This window comes from Bombus pyrosoma, linkage group LG9, assembly GCF_014825855.1.
Source record: "Bombus pyrosoma isolate SC7728 linkage group LG9, ASM1482585v1, whole genome shotgun sequence".
Lineage (NCBI taxonomy): Eukaryota > Metazoa > Arthropoda > Insecta > Hymenoptera > Apidae > Bombus > Bombus pyrosoma.
The window spans coordinates 12,770,083-12,790,333 of NC_057778.1; the positions used below are offsets into that span (position 1 = coordinate 12,770,083).

General features: G+C 41.2%; 1 protein-coding gene across 16 annotated transcripts in view; it reads left to right on the top strand.

Annotated features, from left to right (window-relative positions):
* The window catches only part of LOC122570930 (mediator of RNA polymerase II transcription subunit 12-like), a 406,261-nt gene that overhangs the window by 353,273 nt on the left and 32,737 nt on the right, over positions 1-20,251 (top strand). For 12 of the 16 annotated variants that reach the window (XM_043733933.1, XM_043733932.1, XM_043733931.1 and 9 more), the window contains 3 exons: positions 12,911-13,081; positions 14,640-14,720; positions 16,948-17,133. In XM_043733933.1, the coding sequence (XP_043589868.1) occupies positions 12,911-13,081; positions 14,640-14,720; positions 16,948-17,133 (438 nt within the window). The remainder of the gene's footprint in view (positions 1-12,910; positions 13,082-14,639; positions 14,721-16,947; positions 17,134-20,251) is intronic. The other 4 variants (XM_043733936.1, XM_043733940.1, XM_043733947.1 and 1 more) reach the window with 1 other exon arrangement.

Genomic DNA, 20,251 nt, shown 5'->3' on the forward strand with positions numbered 1-20,251 from the left:
AGGACTGATGGAGAGGGAAGGAGAACGGTTGGACGCGCGCTTTCCCGCATAATTATTCCCATGTCCGTTTTCCACCGGATCTAGATAGGGAAAATGGATCCGCGTGTGTTTCGTCGTTCGCCTCAAAATTGGAATTTAATCTGTCCCTCGGATCGATGACGGCAGATCGCCGATGATCCTTAGAATTCGGATAATGAACCATCACAGAGAATGTTCCGCGCGAGATATAAACGTTGAAGCTTTCGTAGAAATCCCTTTTTCCTTCTCGAGGCGAGGTGTAAAAAACGTCGACCGATATTTGAGAATAAGAAAGCTGTGACGTTAAGAGCTTCGGTGACATTTCGAGTATTTACATCGGATGTCGGTCATGATAAAGCATCGAGTAGAAAGAAAGAAAATGGGGGGGAGGGGACACGAGCAGCGAGTAGGCACAAATGGTTAAATTCGATATTTCGAATTTCGTTCTAATCGCGACCACGAATAGGTATAAAACATCGTGTACGTGTTCCATCGGCGTTTCGTTCGATGACGTTTCTAGCGCAATTACGCGACCGCTTCCCTGTCCATCAAAGCTAGTTCACGCTGCTAATTAGTATTTACAATCAGACGTTTTCAGCAGTTGACGTACGTAGTGCGCCGCTGCTTGAAATACCTGATTTACGTTATCCGCGAGTTTATTCGCCGGCTTCGGCATTGATCTGTCATATCTTTTCATGGTAAGGCGCATTCACGTGTATGCGAAGCCGTCATGCCGATATTCCACAACTCGTTGTTACCAGAAGCCCTTTTCATCTATCGCCACGCATTCCGCGCCCCGACAATCGAAATCTGTCACGACGTTTTCCATCGCCTTTCTCAATTTTTATTTCCGGCTTTTCTATTTTTCTACTCTCCACTTTATATTTCTTCTGCTGGTTCGTTTGTGTTGCGACGTAGCACCTTTTTTTCGGATGCGTGACCAGTCATTGGATAAATTAATATTCCAGACAAAATTATCTAAAAGGTGATTACTTTATTTGTGCTTTAGTCGTGGTTACTTTGCTTCAATTCGCAAAATTCCGCGAATATATATTTGCACTTTTCTGACTGATTAGCTGATCTATCTTTAAATATCTATCTATGAATTAATCGAACGCTTAACCGCACGTTAATTCGAAAACCGGTACCTCCAACTTTACTTACGCCATCGTTGTTTAGTTACGTTCGTTCTCTTATTCTTTCCTTCTTTTTTTTTTTTTCTTTACTTTTTATCCACGAAGTCGCTTTAATGCCTCATAGTTCTCCGATCGGCGTGAAATACGGATTGGCCTTCCGCACATAAATTTCTCGCGTTCGGCCGTATTTCAGAATCACGTGTAATCGCGCACACGCGCTGTTTCCGTTCACCACACTGTCGCGGGTCGGGTTTACGATACGGGCGTGACTTCTTCGATGTTTTCCAGATTAAAGCTACCAACCGTGTTTGCCCTCCGATGCCTTTTTCATTCCGTTCGTTTACGGCCAGGGAAAAAGCGAACATTTTTATGAAAACTTTGTAATATCGTAGAATTTTCAGATTTCTTTAAACACAGGAACTTAAATTTAAACAAAATTGGTTACAAATTTCAGTACGACGAAAGATGAGAAATAGTTAAAAAATGTCGACTAGTCTTGGCTGGCTATATTTCCTCGTCATAAATTTTTCGAAAACTGTCAAACACGTTTCCTTCGTAGCGTTAAGTATACGCGATACAGTACGGGCGAATAATTCGCGTTTTGCACGTAATAACTCGAACCTCGGGCAGAGTAAACGTGGTTAAGAATTTTGTAGATTCGAGACGGAAGCGGAGTAGATAGATAGACATGATATCAGACGATCTTATATAGGCTAGACTAATATAGTTCGTGATCTACATAAATGATCGCCGGCATCGGAATTAACTTTTACGCATTAATATGTAACGTGCGGAGGAGCGGAGTCACCTTTACGGGACTGTTCTCCTTGCCCCCTTCGGTGGCGGAGCGGCGGTGACGCGAAATTTGTCAGGATAATGAGAGACGCGCTTGGCCAACTTGTTCCTCTAATTTAGTTGGAAAGTGTCGCGTCCTTGCAACCGTGCCGTTAATAATTCCACGCTGTTATCCTGTCGCGTTCCTGTTAAAACGAACGAACCACCAATGCCGGCTCCTTGCACCTCCACGGCTTCCGGGATGGAAGTTTCAGACACCGGGAAATCTGTTTTTGCATATTGCGGGCACGTAACCGCGGCAACCCCTCTTACGCGAGGATATGATATCTGGAAATTTCGCCGTGGCCAAGATTTCATTCCACGATCTTTCGCAACGACGACGTTCGCGCCCACGTTTCGCTTCAGTTGCACGACGTTCCTCGAGATTCGGGGCTGGTCGAAGCCGAAATGTCGCTCGTGCGGTGCCACGAGCCGAATCTCATTTCGATGCCGAATAATTCTCGGCTTGGTGTATCGAGTCGAGGCGGAAACAATGGGGACTCTTGTATTCCGAGAGCAAATATCCAAGCGGTGGAAAGGCTGGAATAATTTACGCGATATATCACGAGCTAATGCAGCGCAGCGTGTGTTTCGACGAAGATATAGAATATCCGATTAACTCGAAGTAAGACAAATTTTCTAATAACAGCAGTTACGTTTGTCTGAATCTTCGCTCGATTTAATGAGACAAAATAATAATAAGAACATTTACTTCTTCTTCTTCTTCTTTTTCTCCTAACTAACTCTATACGCTCTTCTAATGATTATTATCCCGTTATCGAACACAGAGACGCTACTAGCATTTTTCGATTCTCGATCAACGTCGTTTAATTTTTTTCATTCTGTCGGAAAAACATCGAAAGACGCGATCCAAATGAGCGATCGCATTACTTCTATTCAAACGAATAGACGACGAGTCACTATGTAACTAACGGAGTGCTTGATAAATCGTCGCATTTTCCTCCTTCCCTCTCTCTCTCTCTCTCTCTCTCTCTCTCTCTCTGCCTCTCTTAGTCGCGATCGATCCATGAAACGTTCTTTTTTGTCGTAACATGAATTGCAGATTCGCTTTATTGTACGTATTACATATATATCGATAGCAGAACGGGCAGACAACGATTCCTCAACCACTTGTCCGTTTCTTCACGATCTACCGCCATTTGCCTATCTATCTTTCAATTTCAGGAATGCAAATCGTTTTCGCGTTCAATTAATGTTTGCTTTCGCATATCCATTTGCTTTATTTGCCGCTGGATTTATCGCGTCATCGTCAAAGATCGACGTTTCGCAGGGACTTGTTGTTATTGTTGCTGTCGTTATTGTAGAGATTTGAATGGATCCACTTGCCTTTGTACAACGAGAAAGAGAGAATCGGAGAGAGAGAGATAGAGAGAGAGAGGAAGAGAGAGAGCGATTTTTGCTTCGGTTCAAACCTTGTTCCCACTCGTCACCATTCGCGATCCAATTTGTTTATCGCTAATAATTTTCATTTGTTCGTCGCCTCATTAAGAGCTCTTGAATGGATCGTTGTACGTGCCGATAATACACTGCCCCTCGTGTCAACGGTTGTTCAACAAGAGATAAAATACGTGGAACGTTTTTCAGCAATTAACGGCTAATAGGACTACTAATACAAGGCTTTATACAATGGAACCGAACGATTTGTGATAAATAGAGATTCGGGAAGTTGAATTTTAAGTTCGATATAAATAATATATAAACTATAAAATAAATATAAGTAAAGATACAGGCATCCGTATTTAAACAAGGAACACGAGTAAATTCAATTGCTATCGACTCGAGCAAATTGCATCTTTTTACATTTTTCAAGGAAAGTTCAGCTACAAATGAAAGAGGGAAGAGAATTTCAGGTGGATAACTGCGACGAACAATTGGATAGAAATGCTTCGGAGAAGTATTGGTCATTTAACCTCATCCTACGAACCGAGCTTCCCATACAGAACGATCCGCTGCTGTTGTTCGTCATTGAGAAGTAGTTTCGTCAAGCAGAAAGTTGAAGGAATTATATCGACGCTGCTGGTGAAGCGGTAGACAGCGAATTCTCGTTTATTCGCCGTGTTCTGCGGATATTGTTAGCCGGCTATCATTTGCTTGAAAGTTCGTGGAACTTTCGCGACGAAAAATTCAATCGATTCGAAGCAGTGAACGTGCCTTTTTCTTCCTCTTCTTTTTCACAAGCGACGAGAAATTATAACAGCGATCGTTTCATCGTGGGCGTATCTTTGTAATTAACTTAAAGTACCACCAAGTTACGCGTTTGATAATTAAGTTAAGTTAGCCGTTTACTCGAGTCGTCGTTATCTCGAAGATTCTATTTTTGTTTCAAGAAAAAATGGAACCGTGCGTTGTAATTAAAGACTCTTCCAATAATCTTTCTCCCCTCTTTCTTCGAAAGAGATCGCGTATTGATATACAATGTGGAATACTTTTATAATTTAGCGACTGTTGCGTGTGTCTAAAGGAACGGTCAAGCAAACGGTAAGAGGTAAAGAACGCTTTGTGGTTCCGAGAAATATCTTTAGCAGCTAGCGAAAAGAGAAAAGAAGAGGAAGAAAAAGAAAAAAAGGCAAAAAAAAGGGAAATAACGGAATTCCCTTTACACCAAGGGTATATAGCCACTGACTCAGCTGGGCTTTCACGTTCTCGACGTAATGAAACGGGACCCCTGATGTCATTTGGCCTGGCTTTTCACCAGCGTCAGGGAGCTTTTCTAAGACGACCAACACGAGGAGAAGGTTGTACACGTGGAGGAACGCACGTAGTGTGCCGGCACTTTTCGAATTAACCAGCCGGCTCGTCTTAGCTAAAACTCGGCGTTCGTGAGAAGCTTTAGAGACGAAGACAGAAACGGAGATATGGAAGGCTGGCCAGGCCAGGAAGAACGAGCAAGAGGAAAGGGTGTGAGTAGTTGGACAAGATAGAGAGAGAGAAGCTTGTCGGTAGTTGTAGCCACAATTCTAGGAGCAGAGCGTGACAAACTCGCCCGGAAACGTATGAAACTCGGCCCGAAACTCCCCTTGTCCCTCGTCGACCACTTTATCCCGTCATTCCCGCCGCTCTTTGCGAAAGCGTATAGGCATCCAGCTGTTGCCTGTCCATCGTTGCGAAATCCTGTAAAAAGTTTCTTCGCGTTGCGCTCTTGTTTCTCTGTTTGCCCGAGATCCAAGGTGTTCGTCCATTGCTATTCGTCTCGTGGCAGAAGTTTCTCCAGTAATTTTCGGTTAATCGCAGGGTGCGTTTCGTTAAAGAGGAATGGGTCGAATCGTTCGAATTTACGTGTTGTTCTTACGAGGGAGAATCGGTCGAATTTACCAAAGAATGGTTATTTGAATGATTAGTAATATTTGTACCAAATTATATCTACCCCTTTTGATTTCACAATTTTTTCCATGCTTCTACGCGTATTTGTAATAAAAATTCCCGAAAGATTCTCATCTTTGAGAGAGAAACGCCGCGCAAGTGTATGCTTTAACTCGATATTACCGTTAAAAAAGGAAGGGTGTGACAAAAGGGTAGGAAGGGCGTTGTATTGACCTTCGTGAGACAACGTTAATTTCGTACACGTAGAGAGAATTAATCGTATACAAGGTAAGGGCCAACGAAAAGGCTCTCTATTTCGCAATATCCTTTCTCGGGAGCAAGTAATGCGATCAACAACGGAGCCTCTTTTGCCGAAGGAAATATCGAGATGGCGGCACGGGACGCAGCCAGCGGATATTGGCGCGATGATAGGCCAGATTGAGAGGAACTTTGTTATCTGGATTACTTAGGGGAAAAACATGACGTTGTTCCCTGATCAACGTCGTGGCATCTGTATGTATATATGTATTTATGTATATGTACGTACCAGCTAGCTAGCTCGAATCTACGATCGCTCGAAATTTAAGGATAAACGAGGAAACTTTCTTCTTCCTTTTTCCTTTCCTTCGACCCTTCCTCATTACGCAACTTCGCGTACTTTCGAATCTCATCTCATATCGGCTAATACGATTTTTTCGTATATCGTGTTTACGTCCTGCCGTGGTTTCTTAACAAATCTCCCTTATATCGTTGAAAAAATATGAAATATAGCTGTTCGATGGAACCTTCGAATCCCTTCCGTAACAGGCGTACACAGTTGTGAAATTTGAGTATCGTTATAAAACACGATATCTTTATCTTGCGAAAACAGAGACTATAAACGAACTAAAATGAGATCGACGCTTAACCAAAATCCCGAATATTTTGAAGAATATGCAGATCTTTTAAAATTTTAATCACACTTGAGATCATATTCGAGATCATAGTCGTTGTACGGAAATGATTGCTCGGTGATATTCAACTATATCTGAACAATATCATCGATCGGAGAATTCATTTGGAATATCGGAATGAAAAGTACTGTTCGAAAATTTCTCACGTAAGAATTTAAATACTGTGATAAATCTTGGCCATCGCTGATTTCTCCTTACTACCGTTCTCCAGAGTTCGCTATGGTAATTTCAGGGGACAAGATGAAAAATAGTATCGTCGCGTAACGGATCGCATTTAACGCAGCCGTGGGACTAATGTCCCAGATTTTCTTCGACGTCCTGTCATTTTTCTCTACTACTGAAAAATTAAACCGAAACGCGCACCCTCCTCGCCGAGTTTTCGATTCCAATCGAACAACGTGCATTCTTTTCGCAATTTTTATGCAGCTCATCAATTTATCTAGACGTCGCGTCGCGCCGTCGGTTTCCACTCTTCGAAGCTCAAACGATCCAACTTTGACGATATTCTAAAGATTTAATCTCATTAATGCCTAGATGCTTCGAGTTGCCTCAACGAGTATAATTTAATTAATTTTATTATTTTGACTGGACGTGCCGCTCTTGATTGTTCGTAGTCAACACGAGTAAATACTTTTGACGCGAATATAATAATATATCATACGACAAAAGAACAAAATTGAATTCATATAATTGTACAATCGTATCTTATATCTTGTTGATTATAAAGAATTGTGGAAAAAATTACATATAATACACTGAAACTCGGAAAGTTACTTTAGTTAAAAGCTAATCGAAGTAACAAGAATGGTCACATGTAAGCAATATCGTTTCATAATTAAACCGCCTTTGTTAAAATTAATTGGATTGCTTTATTACGTCGTTATACCTTTTACGCGTATACCCGTATTTTTCAAAATTATTTCTCGATGCGGGAAAACGCAATTACGTTTCCCGGCATCGAATAATCGTAAAATAATAACGCCTTTAGTTATAGTCTTATCTCGCGCGAAAACGATCAACTGCGATTATAAATTATGTCAAAGCGATCGATTCTTACGAATTCACTTACGAATGAAAAATTATAGAAACACGCCATAGTTACAGACGTATCGTACGTGCTACGTCTCTCAACTTACGATACCCATCGATTAACTTAATTCCATCCGAATGCCCGATACTTACACTTTGCGATGCAAATTCGATTTATACGATTGTTACAGTAGTTAACAGGTTTAACACTTTTATGAGCATCAACGAACAGAGAAACGCGTACACGGTGAACCAAATACACCTATATACGTAGGGAGAGAGAGAGAGAGAGAGAGAGAGAAAGGGGAAGAAATTTTGGCAAGCTATATCGGTGTGAAACAAGCGTGTTTAAACGTAGCCACGAGGCTAATGTCGTAGCTAGTTCCCTCGACGAAATTAAGGGAAATCGCGCGCCGCTTGCCGTCATACGACACCGTTGCACAGGAAAATCGATATGCAAATCTACGCGCAAATCCTAGTAATCTTGGCCACCCGGCCTTGCAGCCCTTGCAGCGCTCCTCTGTGCTTTCCTACGTCTCTCCCATCTCCTCTCTACCACACTTCGCCTCTTCCTCCTCCTCCTCCTTCTCCCCCCTTCCCCCTTCTTCTGCTTCTTCTTCTCCTTCTACCTCTTCCTCTTCTTCTTTCTCGTATCTTTATTCTCTTTCGCTTCTTCGTTTCGTCGCTCCGAACGCCTCTTCTAGACCCGTTCGATGTGCCAGTTACTCTCTATCATCCTGTCTATGACGCTTTTGCTCTTTCAACGACAACCGATCTTCCGCTTTCGGCGTGTGACTCCACCCTCGCGAGACGTGAAGCGCATCAGAGGTGAAGGGAAGACGGGTGAGAGGTTATAAAGCGGGGTTAGCCCGGAGTCTGAAGGATCGTGTTCGTCGGCCACCTACGACGACAAGGCTTTATCGAGGTGAAAAAGGTTGCTCGACGTCGACCTTCTGCAACCATGAAGCGAGCAACCCCTACCACCCCTCCTGCTGCCTTTATCTCTCTCTCCCTTTCTTCGTTTTTCCACATTTCTCACTTGTTTGTCGTCTTACCGCTCCGTCTACTTTCTTCCCTCTCGTTTTTTAAGACTGTTGGGAGGGTATGTTTGGTCGGGATCCTTTTTGACGCTTTCAGGAAGATTTCCAGAGAAAAAATATTTGATTTCGTTTGTCTTTCTGGGACGATTGCGGGGTTGTAAGAATCGAGTTTACAAAGTTTTCCAACTTGCAAATATTTTCACTCGTATTTTTTATATTCATACTTTAGTTTCTTCCCGTCAAGCTTTTATGTCTATATCTATACTCTCGCTTGGTCCGTGCAAACAAATCCCCTAACGCAACCAAAATTAAAATTAACTATCGCTGCAGGCATTTCGCCGTACTCTAGTTTTCAACCACAGATCCCGCCTTTGAATCGTTCGATTCGCCATTCATTCGATTAAACGCATCCACGATCTTAAACGGTGATAACGGAGCAACGTTTGGTAAAAGTATTAGTTATCCTCTGTAAAACAGTTTTTCATCATCGTCTTCGATGTTGCTATGCGAGATAATACCAGAATTTTTGCTTCTATATTTGACGAAACTAACGCGACTTTTGACGCGGACATAGTTTCGTTCAAATTAATTTCGCCGTTGAAAGTTACAAACTTTAGCGTATGAAAAATCTTATACCCCGTTACTTTACCGATAGTAACGCATTTCAAAGGTTGACGTAGAAAATATCACGCGCAAAATCTCTTTTATCTTCGATTTCTTATTCTACTTAATTCAAAAACGTTCACGGCGCTCCTAACAAATGCAAATGCAATGAGACTTTCGACGTGTATCCCTCGAGCATATGTTTCCGTTGCGGTAACAATTTGTTCGAGTGGGGCCGCGACCGTTCGCACGTTCTAGCTTGGGTATAGGAGCGGAGAAAAGAACAGGCAGCAGTTGTTTTCTCGCTCGCGAAAGGTCAGACCAACCGAAAGGAAGACAATCAATCTTGATCCCAATTATCGCGTCGTTCAGCGACTGTAATTGAGTCGACCCCATCTCGCACTCTGTCTTCTTTCTCCGCCGCTCCCTCAGTGACGCCAGAAAGTCGAAACTGTTAGAAGGTTCGAGTTACTTGACCACTCTCCTCCGAGTGGAATATTTTTTGCTCATGGTACACCTGCCCGCTATGGATCAATGATTTATGTACGAACGAATGCCAGCTGAGGTGTCGGTAACCTTCGATTTAGGCCGTCCGGTTGATTTTCCATCCCCTCGATTTCACCTTCTTACCCTTATCTCATACTCTTGTTTCCGTAACCAGCAATTTGCTCGTGAATGTAGCGAGATGTACTTTAATCGCCATCTTCTGTTACGCCATGCAACGGATACGTAATAATAATATACTCGTGTATTTATATTATGCAAAGTTTGTTCCATTTGCTGGCAATTTTACTAATTCTCTATAATCGATATTTTAATCCAGTTACACGGTAACGTACCGTTTTTGATTAAAAAGTTAAACTAATAATCATTGTAAATAAAGCGTTCGATATCATTAAACATTTTGTATTTCTCGTTGTAAAGATTGATTTTAGAATTTACGTGGTATTTACCTACTCTGGACGAGTACTGTGAATTCGCAAAGCGTTAAATCTCTTTATTGTGACGCCGTATTTATACATACATATATCTTCTCCTCCCCTAAATATCATTAAAGTTTCGTTAAAATTAGGAGGGAAGGAACATTTCGCATGGTTCCCCGGAGAATGCTGTTTCTTATCAGTAGACCCTTTAAATCAACTTTAATACTACGCTCGCCAGTTAGCACCGTCTAAAATATACGCTCGCTTTAAATTCCAAGGAAACTGCCGTTATTTGCATCCCGATGATAATGCGTTCCTCTGTTTATTATTAAGTTCAACCGACGCCATGTTAGAGTCTGGCAGGAGCTACAGCGCAGCAATCGAAGATTATGTTCTTCGCGATTGCGTTCCCCACTGCGAAGAGGAATCTTTTACGAGAAAGCGCAGGAGATCGTCCCGAAATTAATCGAGGCCTTAGAATAACGCGTGTATCGCGTGATATTTCAGAAAAGTTTGATAGCGTTTGAAGTGTTATTACCCGAGTGGAACACGACATTTGCATCGCAGTTGCGTATCATTTTCGAGTGTTCGAATCGATTTACGTTTATTATTGCGCTACAATTGGAAAGTAGCAGGTTATCTGTTATAGAATCTACATAGTTTCTCGCACTCTAGCATAATACTTTGTATAAAACCTAATATAATGCCTTTTTCTGTGAAATACTGTTGCAAGTGATCGATCTGTGAAACTAAATATCGAAACAGATGTTGGACTAATCGCAAGAATCTAGTGGAATCTACGAACTATCGATTTGCGCAATATTATAGATTATAGGAAAAGTAGCACGTGTAGATAGGCTATGATGCTTTGGTGGAAGGGCAAACGAGCAAAATACAAATCTACTTTCGTTGTAGAAAATCAAATTTTTCTGGCTCTCTGCTGCAATCGCAAAACCGCTGAAACATCGCAAACAAGCTAGACAACGTTCGTACAACTGCTCAACTCGTAGTTTGTCCCGAGCAAAGAGTTCCGCTTCGAGGTTTATGAAAAAACTCGCGGCTTGTTCGCGTTAGTGTTAGCGGCGATAGTTTTCACGCTCGACATTCGTTTATATCGCAGCGAGGGCGGAAGAGACGAAAGGAGGTAAGAGCAAAGAGCAAAAATCGTGGTAAAGTGGAAAGATACCTGTATATATAGTAAAGAAAGCGAAAAGGAGAGGAGAAAGAAACATAGAGAAAAAGATAAAGAAAAGAGTGAAGCGATAAATTAAGTAGAGAGTAAAGTGGTACTAAATACGGAAAAGAAAACAAGAGGATAAAAGAGAAAAGTTAGAAACATTGATGGAAGATAGAAACAGCTATATGTAAAAGCAGAGAGAAGACAAGGTAGAGAGAGAAGGAGATGAGGGGCAATTGCGTTCTCAGTGGGTCGAAAGTTTCTCGCTGGCTGGTACACATTATTCCTCGAAACTCCTCGAATGTGCTTAATTAGGCGATATTTGAGGAGGCATCCCTTCACAGACGAGCCCATCCTCCGAGGTCGGTTTCACGCTTGCAAGCTGCTATTATGGAAAGCCACTGGATTTCCGTAAGAAAGCACGGCTGCCTACCGGCTGCTGTTGCCTCACCTTCGCCATCCTAGACGTCTTACCTGAACTAATATTGTTAGGGTCTAATTAGTACCATCGTGACACCGCCTGACCTTGTTCTTGACTCTCTCTCTCTTTCTTCCTCGATCCTCTGTCTCCAATCTTCTTCGTATCTTCTGTCCTCTCCGCTCCTTCCTTTCCTATGATCTTCCTTTCTCCCTGCTGCCTGTAACTCTGCAGGGTGTCGTTAAAAAATGATGTCAAGATGCCTGCACAAGATCGATAATCTTAGCCGATCTAATTTGACAAAATTACTTTCAATTCAATAATATTATTAGTGAGAATAGTCACTACCTGCCGATATCATTGAGGACTTGCTATTAAAAATTGTCGTCATAAAAAGTTTGTGTTTCACGCAAACCAACGAACGATTTAGGACAAAGCGAAGAAAAATCGGCAGGACGCATTTTCAACGAGTGTACGTTCATTTGACGCAAACGCGTCTTGACACTTGTTTCACGATGCGATGAATAGGGATTACGTCCTATCCACCTGCTTATCCATCTCTGACTTCCACGCAAACTTCCGTGTCATGGTTGTCGAGATGGAACTTGGCTTAAAAGTAGCTTATTTGAACCCGTCGTGTCGAATGAAACGCTATTATAAAATGGTAGATCAATGTTAATTTCGTTGCCTTCGTTCTTGTTAAAGAACCATAAACACCGTTTCAATCCCAATATTTCGAATTTCCAACGAGAACTGCATTTTTCTGAATCGTTAATGAGAACTTTTTGAATCATATTGCTCTCTCCTTTTCCTTTTTTTTCTTTTTTTTTTTTTTTAATTATACCACTTACTCCCACAGCAGCGCAACGATGCGCAGAAGCCTGAAATCACGTTAAAGCTCGCTACGGCACCCAAGTTACGAGAGGGCGGAAAATCTAGAGAGAGGAAGGCAGAGCTTTCGATATTAGCTGCATTATAAACCACTTGTACGTGAGCGTGTTTCACTTACGGGCAAATTGCAGATAGGCTGTGTGCGCACGTAAGATTACTGCGCGATTACATTGCGACGCGTGTAATGGTGTCGTGTTATCGCACGCGTGGACCTTTCGTGGGAATATTGTTCACGTTGGAGAAGGCTCTGTAATTAAAATTGCGTTTAATCGTGCTCCTCTGCCACTTGTACAAGCTCGAGTCCTCATGTGCTCGAAGAGGAATTTCCTGCGTTAACGTTTCTTGTTAATTCTATGCTATCTTATCTACTTTTATCGATGATAACATTTTATCTGCGCCAAATATATCTGTTAGATATATATAGAAAGGAATCCTGTTCTTTTGGTTTGATACTCTCTGTACTTGTGCGAACGAAACGTAGCCTATATATGCGTGAAAGGCAATCTACGGCCGTAGACACGATGTCCAGAGTCGATCGTAACATATTGGGTTTTATTTCTGTTTCAGGGCCGATGTAATCGCGAAAAACCGCCGTGCAAATATTTCCATCCACCGCAGCACCTGAAGGACCAGCTTTTGATAAACGGGCGTAATCATTTAGCTCTGAAGAATGCGCTGATGCAGCAGATGGGTCTTACACCGGCCCAACCATTAGTGCCTGGTCAGGTACCAGCAGTGGTATGTCCGAACTTTAACACATTCGTTGCACCACGTCTTCTGCTGTTCACACATCCACACATTTTTCTTTTTACCACGATCGAGAGATCTTGAGTTTTGTCTGTGTTAGTCGACGACTACCACTAGATTACCTTTTTGGTAGGTAACGCCATGTAAATGATTAACGATAAGGTGTACCGTTGCCAGTTTCTTATCAAAAATTATATTTATCCTATGATAATTAAAGATTCTTTGTCTCGCTGAATACTCGATCGAATCACTTCTTTGACAGATTTTATCGTTGTTAATGTCTCGATAAGATGTGCATTTAAAAAATTAGCATATACATATTTTAAAAAATTTAGACTCTTTGGAAGAATATCTTGTTTCGTGTGCTTCGATGTCTAAGTTAGACTTGGACGATATAAATCGTTTAAAGTTTTTGAAGAATATCACACCTAGTCGTTCTTATTTGCCGACGTTCTTTATATTTGCGGGCATTGCACCGAAAGATAAAACCTCAGAGAGTAAATTTTAGCACGCCGCATGTTTTTGGTCAGTGTCACCCCCTATTCCTTTAATTTATCCATGATTCTCGATAGACAGTCAATATTTGTTGAAAAATCAAATAGCTAAATAGAGAAAAGACCGTAGTTACAATTATTAGTTCTCCTAGATTGCCGTCGGATACCACGACATTTTAAATTGAAAAAGCAAACGATTATTTTGTTGGTTCGTCAAAGTATTTCTTTTTCTCTCTTTTTTTTTTTTAAATCATAATACATACCATTTGGCGAATCCACAAAATCTACTGCAATCATTGAAAAAAGAAAGAAATTATAGCGATAAATATGTAAATTACGAAAGATGATCAGTCGTTTAATCCCTTGCCTGTAACAATATTTTCGTGTTTGCTGGGCAACCCTAGAACACGAATGTTGCTAAATTTTTACGAGTAACGAAACTTTTCGTTTGTCGCAAATAATAATATATAAGTAACACGTAAAATCGTTGACAAGAGATAAAATATGTATCGTCGGATCTTGAAAAGCAAAAGGTTTGAGTAACGAGTGTTCCGAATTACTCGTGTGTTTGTACTGCAAGAATGTTGCAACGTCATATCAGATGCGGTATATCGACAAATTGTACGTATTTACGTACTTGTCGATCTGAAAGTCAATTTAGAACCTGCCTTCTTTGATTTACCTTGGCTAAACAAGTATATTACGACTCGATATTATAAGGCAAGGGGTTAATAGAGTGGTCTCTCTTTCGAATGCGTGCACGTGCAAAAAATGAAAATTGAAATGAATTTAAAGGTTGTGAATAACGTAAAATTTCGTTCCCCAGTAATGATATCTCGGCGTCTAAAGGAAATTTTCACCAAGAAATCAAACCATCATAATTACGCCCACCTACTTCTTTATTTCATGACATAATAATTCATAGTCGTTGCTACGTGACATCGAACCCTATACTACTCGTATGACTGCCTGTCTGTCCCCTATGTTTGCCGCTGTGGCTCTCGTGGTTGTGGTTGATTGTTGGTGTGTTCTCCAATTACGTCATTGGTGAACAGGAGGCACCGGCACCTCCGGCACCACACCATCACCTTCAACAGCAAATCCAGCAGCAACTTCTCGCTACCCACGCCTTTATGGTAACTCCTGGTTTTGGTTGGCTTCCACTAATTTTTTAGTTAATTAAAGTGCACGCGACGGCGCCGACCCTCTATAACAAATCTACTCGAACTGTTATATATATATATATATATTCTTTTTTTCTTATTAGCGTAATCATTATTATATATAAATTTTGTGGAAAAATCTTTAATTTTAATACGTATGATTAGAAGGCAATTAGAAAGGAACAGATTTGCAAGGTGGCGTCGCTGTCGCGCAAGTTAGTGTGCCTGTAAGTCTAGTAAGCGTTTGTATGAAAGCTTCGACTTGTTTTTAAAAGAGTGCCGCACTGTAAATTAAGATTGAGACTTGATCTGCATGCTTTACGAAATATTTCGTTTTGTTTTTATCGAAATATAAGAAGTTTCTCTGTATGTCACGATAAAGTTTTTCCTTTAGAGGGTTCTCCTCGAAAGCATGAATTATTTTGCGGCCAACAAACAGTTAAATCGCCGAGTTTCTCTCGTTCTTCATGAAACATGTTTAAATTCGATAATATCTACTTATTCTATTCCGCTTATTTTTCCATACAATACGTTTTAAGAACGCGCGCGTAGTTTTTTTCTAGAACTTTTGAATATGCGACAAGGTTGTATGTGTATATACGTAAAAATTATTCAGAACATGTAGGAAGAAATAATAGATTGAACTTTTTTTTTGTAAAATTATTAATTATAGAAAATGTTAACATCGCGCTTTGGAAATAAATATATCGTATATACAGGGGGTTTATAGTATAAGCAAGACGAAGGATATGAATATCGTACGTGTCAAATTTTTCTTTATCTTTTTTTTTTTTAAATTTATAAAGACAACGTAACTGAGACCCGAACTGCAGTTATAAACGATATATATACATATTATTATCTTATGCGAGAAGAAGAGAATAAAAATATATTTTCTCGTGTTTAAATCGGGCAATCTTTATCACTTTGAACAGTTTCGACCGTAATTAAATGTATACAAGATCGTAATATGTCATTTGGTCCAGTAAGATCGTTGGATGCAGCGTCGGTTCGATACGGGAAATCGACTGAAGAACGAGAGAAACGCGAGCAAATGGCGAATAATCGAGGTACGCTGACTTCCCGCCAACAGATTATTGTTTGCCCGGAGAGTAACTGGAAAATCGTTTTCCGGGTCAACGGTCATTATCGCGCAGTTGAAAGTTTTTCGGCGGTTAGCGTTCCTCGGTTGCCTTGGAAGCTTCTATACCACGTGATGGCGTGAACTCGGCGAAAGTTCGAAGGATACAAGCACACAGGTCCTTAAGAAGAAGAAGAAGGAACGGGCGTTCAGCTCATTCGGCTGCGCTTCAAATTACCTGCCTTCGGTTCTGGGAAGCCCGTTCTCTGCAAAACCAAACGCTTCTTATGGGAACGCGCGCTTGTCGTTTAAAGTAGCGGTTACCACCGAGAAAGAAACGAACGATTAAGACTTGGCGAGCCATATATCCTATTCTTTTCTTCGCTAATTTCCACTCGTTACAATTTTCCTCTAGATTGGTTAAAATTGTTGTTAGCTCGATTCGTACGAGATAATTTAACGCTCGAGGTAATTTGTCCGAATCGTTCGATTAAGCGTTTACATGGTTGCTCGTTGTTTAGTTTTGAGGAAACGGAAAAATCTTCGCCACTGAATTTTACTAACCTTTGAACTAAATTTCATATTCTTTGATCTTCTATCATTCTTCAGCTGAATTCTTTTTTCTTGCATATATTTATATGAATTAAATTCGTTTTAATACTGTACGAGTGGAATCGACCGTGTATCGTCACGATACTTCGCGACGGTATTCAATTTTCTCCCGCGATGAAAAGAATAGCGTATTGTTCGATGATTTATAAAAGGAGAGATATAATACTCGTTGATCGAAGCAAAGTCCGTTTGCGGGATATTTTTAATCGTAAATTGATCCTTAATTTTAATAATAATTATCTCTCAAACCTCTCGCAAAGTCTCGATCATATTGACCGCAATATTGACAATACAAAATTGTTGTTCACGAATAGCACAGCTAAAATAAGGGTGGGGCTACTGTACCGCGCTTATGTCAGGGATAGAATAAGGGGGTCGAACAAGCGAAGAGCTCTAGCATAATAAAATTGCGGGCCACATACGATGACGACATCGCGTGGAGCGTAGGTGGGGATAGGTTTGTTCTAATCCGTGTTACCTGGATACTTTCCGGGTGTGTTTTCGCAGGCGACGAATCCGTACCTGACTGGTATGCCTCAAGTTGGCAACACGTACAGCCCGTATTTTGCGCCTAGTCCGATCATGCCAGCGATCATGGGCCCGGCGGATCCAACAGGAGTCGGAAGCCCATTGGGCGTGGTGCCGCAGACGGTGGCGATGCCGCAGAAGATGCCACGTACCGACCGCCTCGAGGTATGTCTACCACCAAACTACATTCAACAACAACAACAACAGCAACAACAACAACAACAACAGCATGGGGCCCAACACGGCGCAGCCGGGGCCTCAAGGTGCCCGATGGCCGCGCCCAATACCGTGTACCAAGTGCCGGCCGGTCCCCCCAATCAGGTGTCGCCCGTTTCCACGATGCAATCTGTCAATCATCCACCATCCCCAACCACTATCACCACTACCTCCTTCTGTACCCCGTTGCACAATCCTCACGCCCACCATCACCCGATCCACAACCTGATCTACGTCCACGCGTATTATTGAAATCGATCGTCGATGCAGTTCTCTTCTTTCCTTGTTTCTTTTTCTTTTACCTTTTATCTTCCTTTCGCGCGTTTATATCATTGGCGTGGTTATAGATCGTTCCATTTGTGCCTCGTTGCTTTCTCGCGGATTTTCTATTGGATCGATGTCTGGTCACGTATCATATGCCGAGTTTGCTTCGATATCGGACGAATTTTCGTTTATTTTTTTATACTTTTGGCAAGAAGAGACCGGTTAAGGTTAATTTCGAAATTGTTCGGGAGAATATCGAGATTTTTTAAAGGGAAAAGAGGCAACAACCCCTAGGCTGGAATTGATCCTTCGAAAAATCATGAAGAAGATGAGCAGAAATACGTTCGACAACCCACGATAAATCTTATATTTATATACATTATATCCAATAAATAGTGTAATCCGCGTGCGATGTGAAGCATATGTATAACCCCCGCTCCCCCAAACAAAGAAACACCTCGCGAAATATTCAGCTTCGTTGTCGTCCATTCCGGCTGGACGAGCAAATTATTTTTCGATGCTGTTCGAGATCGAATTGTCGGAAGCTTAATTACATCGCGCCGGATCATCCGTACGAAATTGCACCGTGGCGATGATTTCACAGATCGTTCGTAGCCAGGAGAATTGGAGCGAAACGAAGCTCGTTAATGACGAAACAAAATGGAGAATCGTGTTCCTAGACAAGGACACGAGGTTCGAGAGTGGAACTAGGCAATTCTATCGGATGCCTTGATAAACGTTGTGACTCTACGATTTCTATATAATCTTTTTAGTAATCACTTATGGTTATTATAGCACTGTACGTATATGATGTACGGAAATTTCGATTAAGAGTATTGCATTACACGACGGTAGAGGATAGAGTTCTCGAGGATAGTGTCGCCAGTGGCGACCGGTTCTTATTTTTTCTTTCCTTTCTTTCTTTTTTTCGTTTTTTGGAGATTGTATATTGGATAAGGTTCGTTCGAAGCAGCTATTAATGGCAACGATAAGAAAACGTGATGATAATTACTATTATTATTAGAGAGGAGGGTAAGTTGTAAGATACTGGGCGAAACTATGCAACGATCTTCGACGAGTCTCTTCGAGAACAGTCGATCGAAAACGAAGTAAAATTAAGTCCAAGAACAGTACGTAAAGCATGGGCAAGTAGAACGACGATGAAAAATTAAGAAACATAACCAATTTCACAATTTCAAATGCGATCCCTCCTCATTCTACCCATCAACTATCGCAAGCACCGGCAGAGAGATAAATTCTAACAAGAACCGTATTTCCATAGTTCGTCGAGACAAACCCATAAAATTGCATCGTGTCTCTGAAGCAACGTCTACGAGGTACGGAGCAGGTATTTTCATCCCTCGAAACGATAACGACTGATAACGACGGATTTAATTAAGACTCGCAAATGTTCCGATCTCTTGCTAAGGAACGCATGTAAAACGTAAAGGGACGATAATGTCTCTTAACGTATGCGCGCGCGTGTGCACAAGTCTCGAAAAAATTGGTAAGCGTTTGTCTTGTTATAAGTTTGATAATGTTCGAGTTTATAGATTTCCCCGGGGCCTGTATCGTTTCTTTCACCCGATGGCTTTCGCGGAATTAGCAAGTTTCACGCGGCGGTATCGCAGAGAAAATGAATAAAATCGGCGAGCAAAGGGGCGGCTTGGGGGCTGGTAGAGTATCGGCGCGCGAAACTCTCGCGGATCGTTTGTGAAATGGAGCTTCCCTCTCCGTTTTTTCTCCGGAACAAGAAACTGCTCTTCGTAGAAAGCGAATTTAATACGTTTTCCGTGTATTGGACCGGTAACGAGACCAACTCGTGCGCAAATGGACAGCTACAGAAATCTCTGCTGTTTCTCTCTCTCTCTCTCTCTCTCTCTCTCTCTCTCTCTTCCGCTCTATTCTCTTTGTTTTCCTGCAAAAACAGAGAGGAAGAAGAAAAATCGATGGTTAGCGATTGTTCAAACGACTCTCGAAATATGTAGCTATATATTTGTACATAAACATTATTCAAAGAAAAATTCTGAAAATTAAGAATTTTCAAAAATAAGATCTTTAACTTAAGTAGAAAGAGAGTTTCTGATTTACTGTCGTTCAAGTAATTATAAACACCGAGAGCATTCGGAAACATTATTTTAACAAAGTACTGAGAAACTTCTATATCTGTTGGATATTTGCGGTTAATAAATAAAGTTGACGAAGAGGCGTATTCGGTGAAGTTTACCAACGACGACAAGATAAACGAAAGTACGTACTTGTTACATGCACGCGATGTTTAATAAAGAGAAGATTAATCGATGAACGGTAAACGATATCGCGGGAGTAACATACAGGCGACGCGAGGAAGAGAACATTCTCCAAAAGCAAAACTTAAACGATATGTTAGACGTAACATGTTCCGTGGAGTTACCGGGTCGAATACAAATAAAGATCATTCGTCGCGATTCGAATAATTAAAAACTGTCATTATATAGCGTTCCTATTTCTTTAACAAAATATAATTCGTGTAAAATGGATGGTTTAAAGTGCAGGTAAAATAATGAAACTTTCGTCGTACGAAGTTTTACATTTTCCTTGGAGAAACATCGAAGATCGTTGCACATATTTCCAAAATGGTATTTTAACAACGCTTTAAAGAATCTATGCACTTACATACGTATACAGAATACGTTTTTATGCGCCGACCATGCAGACGCGCATAGTAACACGTGTACATAGTAGGTAGGTTAACAAATTAACTGATTGTGTTTTGTATCGAGGAGAACGAGAGCTGAGAATAAACTGCACTTAGTTTGATACA